This window comes from Sciurus carolinensis, chromosome 17 (assembly GCF_902686445.1).
Source record: "Sciurus carolinensis chromosome 17, mSciCar1.2, whole genome shotgun sequence".
NCBI lineage: Eukaryota > Metazoa > Chordata > Mammalia > Rodentia > Sciuridae > Sciurus > Sciurus carolinensis.
Window position 1 is genome coordinate 13,993,042 of NC_062229.1, and position 14,029 is coordinate 14,007,070.

The following is a 14,029-nucleotide window of genomic DNA, read 5'->3' on the forward strand; positions in this document are numbered from 1 at the left end:
ACCCCAGCCTGTTTTGTATTTGTTAGAGACAGGGTCTCACGAGTTGCTTAGCACCTTGCGGTTACTGAGACTGGCTTTGAACTCAGGATCCTCCTGTCTCAGCCTCCTGAGCTGCTGGGATTCTAGGCGTGTGCCACCACACCCAGCAACAACTAAAAATATATTTTTTTAAATCACCTTATCTTCCAGGAATCCCATTTCTAAATACATATATAACCAGAAACAGTGAAAGCAGGGTCTCAAAGAGATATATATACACCCATGGTCAGTGATGTTATTTACCAAAGCAACTCAGGCATCCATTGATTGGTGGATGATCACAAGCGTGTGTGCACATAATGGAATATTACTCAGCCTTTAAAAGGAATAAGATCCTAGCACATACTGCATGGACGGACCTCAAGGCTGTGCTCAGTGAAATAGCCAGTCCCAAGAGAAATCCTGTAGGAGTCCACTTAGGGCCAGTCCCCTAAAGTGGTCAAACTCAAAGACATGGGAAGTAGAATGGTAGATGCCAGGACTGGGCAAAAGGATGGGGAGTTGGTATTTAGTGGGGACACTTTTATGTTGGGAAGAAAACGCTCTGGAGATGGATGTGGTGACGGTTGCACAGGGTGCAGGTGCTGAGCTCCATGGAACACCTTGATGTGGCTACTGTAGCAAATGCTGGGTTATGTGTATTTTATCACAATCAAAAACAAGTAGGTTGGGCCAGGGCTGGGGCTCCAAGGCAGAGCGCTTGCCTACCCTGTGGGAGGCACCGGGTTCGATCCTCAGCACCACTTAGAAATAAATGAATAAACTAAAGGTCTATCAACAGCTAAAAAGTATTTTTTTAAAAAAGTAGGTATTCTCAATTTTTAAAAACGAAACACAAAAAAGGAGAGTGCCAGGGTTGCAGGCAGCTGGTAGTGGCCAAAGCCCCCAGCTGGGAATGACATCTCCCTGACCTGAGTCCACGCACCGACAGGGATGGGCTGGGTCCCCAGGGAGGCCATGGGTCACCTGCATCCTCAGAAAGGACTGGGGCCCTGCTGGGGTTTCTGACGGTTTTTGTCTCCTTGGATTCCTGTGGGTTTCTGGTACCAGACAAGGTCACCAGACAAGAGATGACGGAGGCTATGACGCCTTGTGGCTCATCAGCACTGACGCAGAGAAGCCATGGATGCCAAGGTCAGCCAGGTGGCAGGGAGAAGCTCTGAACGGCCTTGACTTGCTCCCGCTTCCTCCTGCCTTCCTTCTCTAACTGCCGTCTTGCCCTGCCGAGTGACTTCCTGCCTCTCTCCACCACACAAGTCACACTGGGACACGATGGCCAAAAAGAAGCCCGTGTTATAGGAGGCCTGGCGCGTTGCACCTGCCTGCCTCTCAGCTGAGTCCCAGGCTCCATGATTTCCTAGGCTGGAACCCCGGACGGGCTGCCATCCTGAACTCCCGGGGATCCCAGCTCCTGCCCATGTCCCTCTCAGCCTTGGGTCTGCTCACTCCCAGTCACTGTCCCTGCCACCAGGAAGTGGACACCTAGCCCTGCAGGGCCTGGGAGGTCTCCCAGCACAGGCCTTTGCAGACAGGAGCCAGACTGCTAGTGAAGGACCCTGGCCTTGGAGGCCTTTGGACCCCATGACATCTCACCCCAGATGGCGATGGAATCTGCCCCCTCGGGCCACCCCATGGCCACACTGGCCCAGACCCCTCCTCTCCTCCTGGGACCACCTCCTGCCCTCATCCTAGCGCCCAGGCAACCACAGGCGGCCATGAGCACTGAGGCAGGGTGCTTCCCTCTCATGCCCAGAACCCTCACCGCTCTCGCCCCACCCTGGGTAGAAGCCACCATCCTCCCTCGCAGTGACCCACAAGGCCCTGCATGTTCTGCTTTGTCACCTCCCTCCCTGCCCCGCCATCCCCAACACCCTCCGTCCCTACCACACCGGCCTCCCTTCTGCAGAAAACTTCCCACCTCATCTGCTCCTCGGGGAACTTGAGTCTGCTCTCGCACAGCCCAGGTCACCCCCGTTCAGCCACACCTCTTGTCAAGCAGCGCTGGGCTCCGCAGTCCCTCCTCAGAGGGGCCACCCTTGCTTCCCACTGCAGGAAGGTGCGCAGGGCGGCCCGTTGCACCACCAATATCTACGTTGTGCTCTTTGTGGGTGGGTCCAAGGAGACCCCATTCAGAATGTGGCACCTTGACATTCAATGACAGCGGAAGAGGGAAGGTGTGACCTCCCCCCTTCTCTGCTGAATCAGGCCATGGAAATTGGGAAGAATTCCCTGACCCTTCTCTCCTGAGGTGGGCTGTAGAACCTCCCTGAACTTCCCCTATGGATGTCACAAGACTCTCATTCCAGAAGTGTCCTCCCTATACTGGGAGGAAACAAATGTGCAGATCTCTGAAGACACAGAGACAGAGAAGACCCAGAGTGAACAGTCCCTGCTCAGTTCTGCCAGTTTACAACCATGAGGACTTGCCCTCTGGTCAGCCAGGCCACTCCAGGACCACCCACTTCGCCAAGGTTAGCATCACACACAGATTCTAGGGCTGGACTGTAGCTCAACGGCAGAGCTCTCATCTGGCCTGTTGGAGGTCCAACACCACAAAATAAAAAAAACGCTGCAGAGTCTCCTGTTTCTTCGGGTCTTTATTTATAAAGGCTCACATGTCACATAAAATTTACATCAAGCCAGGCCTGGTGGAGTACACCTGTAATTCTTGTAATCCTACTGACTTGGGAGGCTGAGGCAGAAGGATCACAAGTTTGAGGATAGCCTCAGCAATTTACCAAGACACTGTCTCAAAAACAAAAAGGAAACCTTCCTACCTTCTTTTTTTTCTCAGACTGGTGATGTACTGAAGTCGTGGCCCATCTCACACAACAGCGTGAATGCCTAGTCATCATGCTTGTGAACCAAAGGATCAGAACACTTTTCTTTTGTTAATCTTTTGCTATTCAATTCTCAGCCATGAACCTAGGGTGAAAAGAGAAATCATTCCTCCCCAGAACATACTATGGGCTACACATCTCAGGCTGGGACACTTTGTTATATTCATGTTAAACTTCAATGAAAATAAAATTTTAATGTTCCTTCAACATTCATTCTTTCTCATGTTATCATGAACTCAATTATTTAAAACTGTCTTGCTGATTCTTCTCTTGTCCATTTCCTCCAGGAGAATATTCATGCACCAAGACAGATGGAACCTTGTCTTGGTCACAGCTGTGTCCCCAGTCTTTGGAAAGATGCCTGGAGACAGTAGTCAAGAAAAACTTCTTAGCTGGGCATGGTGGTACACAACTGTAATCCCAGTGACTCAGGAGGCTGAGGCAGGAGGATTGCAAGTTTGAGGCTAGCCTCAACAACTTAGCGAGGCCCTAAGCAACTTAATGAAACCCTGTCTCAAAATAAAACATAAAATAAGGGCTTGTCGATGTGGCTCAGGTTCAGATATCCCTAATATCAAAAAAAAAAAAAAAAAAAAGAGAAAGAAAAAGGAAAGCTTCTTGGTTGGGTTGGGCTGTAGCTCAGTGGCAGAGCACCTACCTAGTATGTGTGAGGCCCTGAGTCCTGTGCCCATCAACGAAAAAAAAAGGAAGTTTCTTGGATAAGAAAGAGACCCCAAAAGGAGAAGGGATTTGTATGAAATGTCAGAAGTGACACCAACAAGATGAACCTCTGAACTCTTCCTACTTAGAGCCAGACACCTCCATCCTTCTAAGTTTTCTAGGTACTTCTGGATCATTCCAGATATTTCAAAACCAGTCATTAAATCCTCTAGCTAGGAGTAGTCTATAAACAATATGCTTCACACAGACACACTCATAAACCATGACGAGGCTGGTGAATGACCAAAATGTTAACTTCACAATTCATGTAGATTAATAACCAGCCTAGAAGTTAAATATGAAATCTAAGATAAGAGGTATAAACTTAACTTGCTTCCTCCTCTCCCTGCCCCTCATTCCTGCCCAGCCCTCCTGTCAATCTCCAGGCCCCACTCCTGTGGAATAACTGAGGAGTCATCTGCCCAAATCACAACTTTAAGCCGGCCACTCCCAGTCTTAATGGTCTCCGAGGTCTCTTACTGCTATAAAAATAGCTTCTTTCATTCAAAGGCTACTCCCAGCCCCCATCTTGGCCGTATTCCAACTCCCTCCACTCCACGCCTGCCTCAGCCAACTTCTCTCCCTACCTCTGCCCCTGCCTGCGGAAATCCTGACCGTCCCAGCCTGACTGGAAAGCCATCTCTTCCAGAACATGCTTTAGAGACACACCAGGAAGCAAAAGTAGAGGTGGAGACCAGTGTGAACGGGGGCTACACTTTATGGAGAAAATATAGGGGCATACTTTCTTGTATTTGCTTAATGTTTCTAGAAGGATACACTGGACACTGCAGAAGTCCCAACTGTCAGAAAGAAGGGGACCTGTTGGATGGGAAGTGTGAGACCTTGGACCTCACTCCTTTTCCAAGAGTGTTATGGCTATTTGGGATCCCTTGAGAGTCTATATGAATTTTAGGATAAATTTTTTATTTCTGCAAAGAAGTCACTGGGAATTTCTTTTTCAGTGCTGCAGATGAAACCCAGGTCCTTGCTAGGCAAGAGCTCTACCATGGAGCTATACCCCAGCACTTTCTGTGGCACATTTAAAAGGGTTATTTTCAGAGAAGACCATGTCATCTGTGAACAGAGATCATTTTATTTCTTCCTTTTCAACCTGGATGCCTCTCATCTCTGTCTTGCTTACTTGCTCTGGCTAGGACTCCAACAGAAGTGGTGGGAGCAGGCATCCTCGTTTTTTCCTGATCTTAGGGAAAAGTCTTACTTTTAAACTTAGGAATATTTCACCTACTCAAATTAAATTTAAATATATATTTTTTATCTCGTAGCTTCCCACTGCCTATAGTGGAAGCAGCCTCTGTGGTCTCTGGGTACTGCCTGTGTTTATAGATGGCACCTGCTCTATTTATCTCCCAGGCTTCTTTTTTCTTTTTCCCCAGTACTTGAGATTGAACCCAGGACTTGTACACAGGGGCAAATGCTCTACGACCAGGATACACTCTAGCCCCTGTACTTACTTATTTAACAGTTACTAGTGCAATGGTTCAGTAGGCGGGAGAAGACCATAGGGTCTGCACTCATGTGGCTTATGGACATTTGGTGGAGATGATGGTGGTGAGCCCAGGCATGTTCCAAGTTGTACCCACCAGAAGTCAATGCAGCCTGTGCAGTTACCCTTTCTGTGCTGCCCACTAGGCCAAAGGCCAGGCCCCATCTGCCCTGACGTATCTTGACCAAAAGTCTGTCTGATTGGCCGAGGTTGGGGTGGAAACCTAGTCTCGTGTAAAGGTCTGCATGAATTAGAGGAAGAAACCAGGACAAATTAGGCAGAATGTTCATTAGGAGATCGAATGAGATGCCTGGGCCAAATCAAGAACGTTCAGATACGCTGGATCCAGGGTGTGCTCAGTGGTAGAGCACTGGTCTAGCATGCACACACCCTGGTTCCATCCCCAGCACCACAAAAACAAACAAAAAAAGGAAAGGATCCCATAGAAGGATTACTTACTCACTGCCCACTAGGAAGAAGGAAGGAATAGACAGGTCTTCCCCAAAGAGATTAAGAGACAAAAGGGAAAAAATAGTGCAGCCCACAAAGGAGCCAAAGAAAAAAGCAAACTACATATAGTATTAGTTAAGTGTCCAGGGTGCACTGATTAGGCGTGACCTAACCTGTCGACTTCCCTAACCCTCATGAGAACCCTGTGAGCTAGTGCTAGGAGCTTCTGGAAGCTCCACAATATAGAAGCAGAAAAATCAGAGTGAAGCTGTCCTCAGGGCAATACAGGACCACAGCCTTGGCAGGCAGGGACAGGGAAGCCCCTGAGATTTCCACAGTAGGAAGGTGGGAGGGCTGGGAAGTCTGTCTTAGAACTACTGGCTGGTGGGGATCCTGTAGTTAAGAGCATTTCAGAGTTTGGAGGCCCTTCCCAGGCTAGTGCTGATCTCTAGTTCTGCAGATAATTTAAGCTAAGTCCCTTTGGGGAAGAGATCACTTCCTAGTGGCTATTTCCTGGCCTGTTGGGAAAGAAGGGCTACTTCCAGGTGGATAAAGAGAAATGGTTTGTGAGGTGGCACACACCTGTAATCCCAGTGACTCCGGGGGTTGAGAGGCAGGAGGATCCCAGCCTCAGCAATGTGGCAAGGCCTTAAGCAACTTAGATCCCGCCTCAAATTAAAAGTGAAAAGGGCCTGGGATGCAGCTCAGTGGTAAAATGCCCTGGGCTCAATCAGCAACAAATGACAAAAACCAAAGAGAGAGCCAAGTGTAGGTACAGTGCTCATACCTGAAGTCCCAGATACCTGGGAGGCTGAAGCAGAAGGACTGCTGGAGGCCAGTCTGGGGCAACACAGGGAGATCCTGTCTCACCAGAGGGAGAGAGAGAGAGAGAGAGAGAGAGAGAGAGAGAGACAGAGAGAGAGAGACAGAGAGAGAGAGACAGAGGGAAACAGGTTCAAAAGAGAACTTATCATGTCTTGTAATTTTTCTAAAGGAAAACCAAGCCTACAGATTCTAATTTTTTTTTTTTTTTTTGGTGGTACTGGGGATTGAACACAGCAGTGCTCTGCCACTGAGCTACATCCCCAGCCCTTTTCGTTTTTTATTTTGAGTTAAGGTTTTACTAAGTTGCCCAGGCTGGCCTTGAACTTGTGAACCTCCTGCCTCAGTCTTCTGAGTAGCTGAGATTACAGAAGTATATCACTGCACCTGGAAGAGTTTTCTTTTAAATTTAGCATATGGAATAAGGAATAGAATTCAGTGACACATGTTCATAAATGTTGTGACAATACCTACAACTTGCTTATCCTTATAAACTTCCCTGTTGATTGCTATTTATCTCCTGTAACCTTGACTTTGACACTGGCTCAGGAATTATTTCCCCTTTATAGGCTTGGAAAGCTAATTTACCTGCCCTAAGTTCTGCTTCTTTGTTTTAATATTTTCAGTTTAGATGGACACAATACCTTTGTTTCATTTATTTACTTTTTTTATGCGGTAGGTGCTGAGGATCCAACACAGTGCCTCACATGTGCTAGGCTAGCACTTTACCACTGAGCTGCAACACAGCCCCTAAGGTCAGTTTGATTCAGAAGACTCCCCTCAGTACTAAATACTCCACTTATGAATTTTCACTTCTGAAGTAATTACATTTCCCTTTTTTCAGTACTTGAGTGGTACTCTCCCACTGAGCTACATCCCCAGCCCTTTTTATTTTTTATTTTGAGACAGGGTCTCCCTAAGTTACCCAGGCTGACCTGGAACTTGTGATCCTCCTGCCTTAGCCTCCCAAGTATCTGGTGGCAGGCATAAGCCACTGTGCCAGACAATCATATTTTTCTCAGGGTTCAATCATCTTCTTTTCTCATTTCTGCATTCTCTTATGGGTTTCCCTAGAATCCTGCTGAGAGGTTCCCACCCCTGCTAAAATCAGTTTGTAAAACCCCAGAACACAGGCTTATTCCAAGCCTGTCAGATCCTTTGTGGAGTACAGCCAAGTTTCTCATTGGTGTCTTTTAATTTTATTTATTATTTTCAGTGCTGGGGATGGACCCAGGGCCTCACACAGGATAGGCAAGTGCTCTGCTACTGAACTACATCCAGCCTCACAGGCACCTTTTTAGCAGATGGCTTCTGGACACCCCATAAATTCCAAAAAAGAGGCGGGCACAGTGGTGCACACCTGTAATTCCAGTAGCTTGGGAGGCTGAGGCAGGAGGGTTGAGAGTTCAAAGTCAGCCTCAGCAACTTAGTGAGACCCTAAGCAACTTGGGAAGACCGTCTCTAAATAAAATATAAAAAAGGGATGGGGATGTGGCTCAGGGGTTAAGTGCCTCTGGGTTCAATCCCCAATACAAAAAAAAAGAAAAGAAAAGAAAAGAAAAAAAACCCAAGAAAGACTCCCCTGATTAAAAGTTGCTTTGCATTAGGCAGCTGTGGTTAAGGCTCTCAGACTGGACTATGAGAGCACTATTCCGTTTGGTTCCAATTTGGCTACGGGGAAAGGTAACCATCCTGTTTGTTTAACTCTCTGTCCTAAAATCAATATTTCTGTCCAGACCCCAGGTATTGGGCCAATTGACTTTTGAGATGTTTTTGTTTATAATTCATTCAAGTGCTGGAAAAAACAAACTAATGTTTTGCTATACGTTCCTGAAAGTTCTATTTAAATTCCTCATTAATTACTGTGTATAAGGCAATTTGGAATAACCATCAAAAAACTATAAGCAACTAAACTTAGAAATCCATACACAATTCTTAGAAAGGAAAAGGCAAATACATAAAGGAGAGGAAAGGAAGTTTCTATTTTCCTTCTGCGGCAGAAAGGAGATCCTCATTAGACCATCAGAGGATTTGAAATGATGATGGGTATTCATTGGAAACGAAAACAGAAGAGTGGCAGTTACAAAGGTTGGAAAATTTCAAGGACTTTTTCAAGAGGCGCATTTCAATTGAGGGGATCTTCTCTTCAGGGAGGGCTAAAGTACAACAAATCAAGCCCCCTGTTTTGGAGCATCTCTGAAACGGCTGGAATCCGAGTCAGGGCTTCATGGGTTAAAAAGCCGATGTCACATCGGCCGTTCGAAGCTCCTCCTCCGCAGTGAGGTGAAGAGTTTTGAAAATCACCCCACTGCAAACTCCTCCCCCTACTAGAAACCTCACATAGAAATGCTGCAAATGACTCTGGCCCCGCGTGTAGTCGCCGCTGAGCTGCACGAAGCCCTGGTTTCCAGCAGGCATACTGCGGCTTGTGGTCTGGGTTGAGACGCTGTGGCGGACGCTGAGAACATGAGGACCGCGGACTGGGGGCTGCACTGGGCTGTCGCACTACTCTTCGCTGCGGCGGGGGCTACAGGTAAGGTTTGCTCCAGGAGCCCCTGCGGGGTAAAGGCAGCTCCCGATCTCCGGGAACCTTTTGGTAATTTACTTTAGAAGTGAGGAGCGAAAAAGAATCACTCCTTGCTTGGGGGACTTGTGGGTACATGGCACAATGACCTTCTCAAACGGTTGGTGAAGAGAGGAGGGGGAGAACCAGGGATTGCCGAGTACCGGTAGACTCAGTGGAAACCCCGCACGGCTCTCCCAAGTCTCCACCAGGTAAGGCGCCACCCCATGTTCCTCAGAGTGGGTGTGAGGACATCCAGACCTAAATGTTGGGATCCCCCCTCCGCCATTCTTGGGATGAGGGCGACTTGAAGCCCCGCCGCCCAACTTGGAGGGTTGGTAGATACTCTGCCCACAGGCAGGGGTTACCACTGTCCAGACGGGCTTTGTGCCGGGTGGGACTCTGCATCTCCCATGCTCTCAGCGCGGGCTAACCCAGGGGTACCGCCCCCATCCCCGCCCCTGCGGCCCACCCCCAGGCTCCCATTGGGCGTGGTCTGAACAGGCGAGTCTCGAGCCACTCCCCTTGTCCAATGGGAGTCAGAGGCGGACGTGCAAGGCGTGGCTTGTGGGAGTGCAGGGCGGGGCTGGCGAGGCACCCCCCCTCCCCCCACAGGGCAGGATGAGTCCATCTGGGGCTCCTGTCATAAAGGAGGCGACACGTTCTGAAGCAGCTTCCGGGAGCGTGGAAAGGGGCCTGCTGCGCACCCTGGGCAAAGGCTGCAGTTTCTTCTCCAGCTCCAGCTCCACTTTTTTCTCACCGCCCCAGTCAAGCACACAGGTGTGGCCTATGCCACCCTCAAGACCTCAGGGCTGAAATGTTGCCTTAGAAACTCTCCCTTGGGTCCTTGGTCCAAACTTGAGACTTGCAGCCAGGGCGGGGCAGGGACCACACCCTTTAGGATTCCTTGTTTGTTCGGAGGTTCAAAATGGGTTCTGCTGAGCTGAGTTGCCCCTATAGCAATTTTTCCTTTTAGGAGGGCAAGTGTGAATTTAGATTTGGCCAAGAGGTCAGTTGGTACAAGATTCCGAGTTACTGCTTTCTTAGATTAGCTTCCTAGAGGCAGTCAGCTCTGCTTTAGGCAACAGCTAACGAATTTTTCCTACGTAGAATCACTTAAGCTTATGAAAGGATTGGGACTGCCTGAAGAACCGTATAGAAAAAGTTTTGTTGTTTTACTAGCTGGAGTTTGGCTTTGACTGGAGGGAGAATTCTGAATGTCTTGTCGAAATTCCCTCTATGACACACCCGTTTCTGCTGGGAGGGGAAGAATGAAGGATGCTTCAAAATAGCCAGGATGCCTGTTAGGATATTTCAGTCACCTAGATGGATATAGAGTGGAGAGAGCCGGCTTCCTCCGGGTGCACCAGATTACCTTGTACTTCACTCACTGATCCACTCCTTATAAAATGCTGCCAGTGAAGTCTTCAGCAAGACTAACACAGTGGCTCAGTTTAGTTTCCTGTCTTCTCTTCCCCAGGAGGCTGTTTTCCCCAGACTTCAGAGTTCCCTCATAATGTATGTTTATAGTAGCCCTAACTGCTCCAGCTGGCTCCCTAGCTGTCTTCAAAGCACTTCCTAAAGCATTTCTTGTCAGTTTCCTTTAAGAATGGAAGTAGTTGGAATCCAAACTGCTTGCCTTTATTTAGATAAAAACTGGTTCAAGATCAGTCAACAGTTGTGAGGTGTCTAATACGTCAAAGGCTCAAACTCAGCAGTCAGTCTTGTTGCATTTTGAATGCTCTTTTGACATGCCCCAGATGGATTCATCTGTCATTGCCACACATTTCTTCCAGGGGTAAAATGGTTAAAAAAAAAAAAAAATAGGGTGATCTTTCTTGAGATTAAAACCTTTCTGGGAAAATTATGTTCCTTATTCTTTCTAGGCAATTCCTGCTCTTATCTGTGTGGTTACACTTCTGACAAGATCCAATTCTAGATGCTTCTGTTGCTTGGTGCTTTGATGAACCTTTTGATGTCCCCTTCCACATTAAGTACCTTAAAAGCATCCACACCCTCAGGGATGTCAAGCAAATGCCCTCTTGTTGCTAACAGACTCTGGAATTAATCAGCCTTGAACAGTGATGGAGACAGGCTACTCTTCCCAAAAAGAGCAGGTGACAAAATTTACCTGTCTTTGGGAAAAAAACATTGGTGCACTGATTTGTCTTGTGGTTTTGTTTGTTGGTGCTGGAAATGGAACCCAGAGCCTTGTGCATAACTACCATGAGCTATTCCCAATCCCTCTTTTTATTCCTTTTTTTTTTTTTTTTTTTGGTCTTGTTTTTGGTACTGGGTTAACCTAGGGCTGCTCTGCCCTGCCACTGAGCTACCTTCCCATCCCTTTTAATTTTTTATTTTCAGAGTGTCGCTAAGTTGCTGAGGCTGGTCTCACTTGTGATCTTTCTGCCTCAGTCTCCTGAATTGTTTTTCCCTTTCTTTAGGAGACAGGGTTTTGCTATATTGCCCAGGTTGGCCCCTAACTCCTTAGCTCAAGTGATCCTCCCACCTCAGCCTACAGAGCAGCTGGGACCACCAGCGCATGCCACACAGCACAGTGGTCAATCGATTTCTCAATTTCTTACTTATTTTCAGTGTGAGTTTGCATCAACCAGTGACTTTCTTTTTTTCAAGGAAACAGTTCTATACACTATTTTGTTTTCTCTGCACCACAACTGTCTTCAATAGCCTGGGAAAAACATCGAAAGCATTTACCACCTGATTTGTGTGTGGGGATGAAAAAGCAGAAATGTGTGTTCTCCTTTTCTGTTTCAATAACCTTGTTCCTGGCTTGTCATTCATGACATGAGAGCGCTGAGGTTTGAGTCTATAAGAGATGGGTTTTGTTGTTGTTGTTGTTTTTTCTTTTTTTCAATGCGGGGGATGAAACTTTTGGCTATTACATGCTAAGCAAAGCACTCTACCACTATACCACTAAGCAAAAACCCCAGCCAGGGATCTTTTTTTTTTTTTTTTTCTCTTGTTATCAGGGATTAAACCCAGGCGCACTTAACCACTGAGCCACATCCCTAACCTGTAACCACAGCATCCTGTAACCACAAATGATTTCAGAACTCATAAAAATATATTTTATTTTGAGATAGGGTCTCACTAAGTTGCTTAGGGCCTTGCTACGTTGCTGAGGCTGGCTTTGAACTCATGATCCTCCTGCCTCAGCCTCCTGAGCTGCTGGGATTACAGGCATGTGCCACCATACCTGGCTCTTAGATCTTTTTTGAGGGAGGGTGCAGTGCTTAGAAAACTGTGATCCTCATCCGCAGCATGAGGAAACAGATCTTGAGCCACCTGTGCTAAAAATTTGAATTACAGCTGGGGAAGACTTGATGTCCAAGGAGGGGGTTTTGCTGCCATTTTTTTTTTTTTTTTTTTTTTTTTTTTTTTTTTTTTTTGGTGGTGGTGGTGATACGGGGATTGAAACCAGGGATGCTCTACATCCCCAGGACCACCACCCCCACCCCCTGATTTTTGAGACAGGATTTGGCTATGTTGCTAAGGCTGACCTTACAGGAGTGTGCAACCATGCCCAGCTTCTTTCACTCTTTAAAGGGCCTTTAGGTGTAAGTAGTACGTCCAGTCCTTCAACTGGCACATTTTGTTGTAACATGGTCCCTTATGCAAAGGTGAGAGCAATGGATTGATGGTCACCAGAGCTGCTGTGGCCTGATGGGGTGACAGAAGCTCCTTCCCCAAGATCTTTATTGCCAGTGCCCTGTGCCTGAACTTCCCTTTTAATTTATCTGGAGTTCTAGAATCCCAGTTGCTTTTGCCCACTCTATGTGAGAGTTAGTCATTTCCTCCTTTTAGCCGGATCACTCCTCAGCTGTGAGTCAGCAGGGTGTGGGGTATATTGTGGCACCTCTGAGAGATTTATCCTGTTCAGAAAAGTAGTTGGGCAATAGAATTATCAGCATCCTGTAACCACAAATGATTTCAGAACTCATTTGCTTCTCTCTTCCTTTCCTGTTTTTGACCCATATTCCAATCATACGGCTCCCAACTGTGGCCACCTAGGACGGGCTCCTTGGAATTTACAGTTATCAAGTTCTCTTTATTTTTCTGAATCCTCCTTATATCTTTCCATCTTTACAACCTTCATCCTTCTTTTGACTCTCCTCATGCCTCTCCTAATCTCGCCTGGACTGCTTCCTAACCTCTGCCAGAGGCATTGAACTTGAATTTAAAAGATCTTTTCTTTTTCTATGCTGGGGAGGGAACCCAGGACCTTGTGCATGCTAATCATGTGCTTTACCACTGAGCTCCACCCCCAGACCTGTTTTCTTTTGAGATATAATTGACATATTATTAAGTGGACAGACATTAAGTGACCAGTTCAGTGATTTTTGATCAATGTCTACATCCATGAACCACAATCCTACCATGAGGATATGGAATACACTTCAAGCTTCCCAGGAAGTTCCACTGTGTCCTCTTCCAGCATAATCACTCCTCCCACAACACACACACATCTCAAAGACAACTGCTAATCTAATTTCTGGAACTGGAAATTAGTTTTGCCTATACAAGAATGGGACATAAATGCAGAGTATGTACTCCAGAGAAAAAGAGGTCAGAGACAACGTAAGGTTTTTGAATGGATCTGTGTTTCTGTGTTGATTTGGCTCTTATTCCTGAGTAATACACCACTGGATAAATATGTTGGAGGAGTTGCATTATTATGATTGTACACACAGATTCATATAGATATGTATGTATCTCTCTTTTTTTTTTTTTTTAAGATTATCTCAGTAGGTTGCTTTATAGCCTCACTAAATTGCTGAGACTGTCTTCAAATCTGTGTGACCCTCTTGCCTCAGGCTCCTAAGCCATTGGGATTATAGGTGTGTGCCACCATGCCCCACCTATGTCTCTCTCTCTCTTTTTTTTTAAGTTATAGAAGGACACAATGCCTTTCTTTTGTTTATTTATTTATTTTTTGGTGCCAGGGATTGAACTCAAGGGTGAACAGAATAGCTGAGTCACATCCCCAGCACTTCTTTTTTTTTTTTTTTTTTTTTTTAAATCAATTTTGAGACAGGGTCTCACTAGGTTGCTTACAGCCTAAGTTGCTGA

At 46.7% G+C, this 14,029-nt stretch overlaps 1 protein-coding gene and 1 pseudogene across 1 annotated transcript in view; one reads left to right on the top strand and one right to left on the bottom strand.

Annotated features, from left to right (window-relative positions):
- Positions 1-2,827: 2,827 nt before the first annotated feature.
- Positions 2,828-2,912, bottom strand: LOC124969616 (uncharacterized; annotated as a pseudogene).
- Positions 2,913-8,726: 5,814 nt separating this feature from the next.
- Positions 8,727-14,029, top strand: part of Ldlr (low density lipoprotein receptor) — a 36,952-nt gene continuing 31,649 nt past the window's right edge. The window contains exon 1 of the mRNA XM_047531720.1: positions 8,727-8,908. Within this exon, the coding sequence (XP_047387676.1) occupies positions 8,842-8,908 (67 nt within the window). The 5' untranslated portion in view covers positions 8,727-8,841. The remainder of the gene's footprint in view (positions 8,909-14,029) is intronic.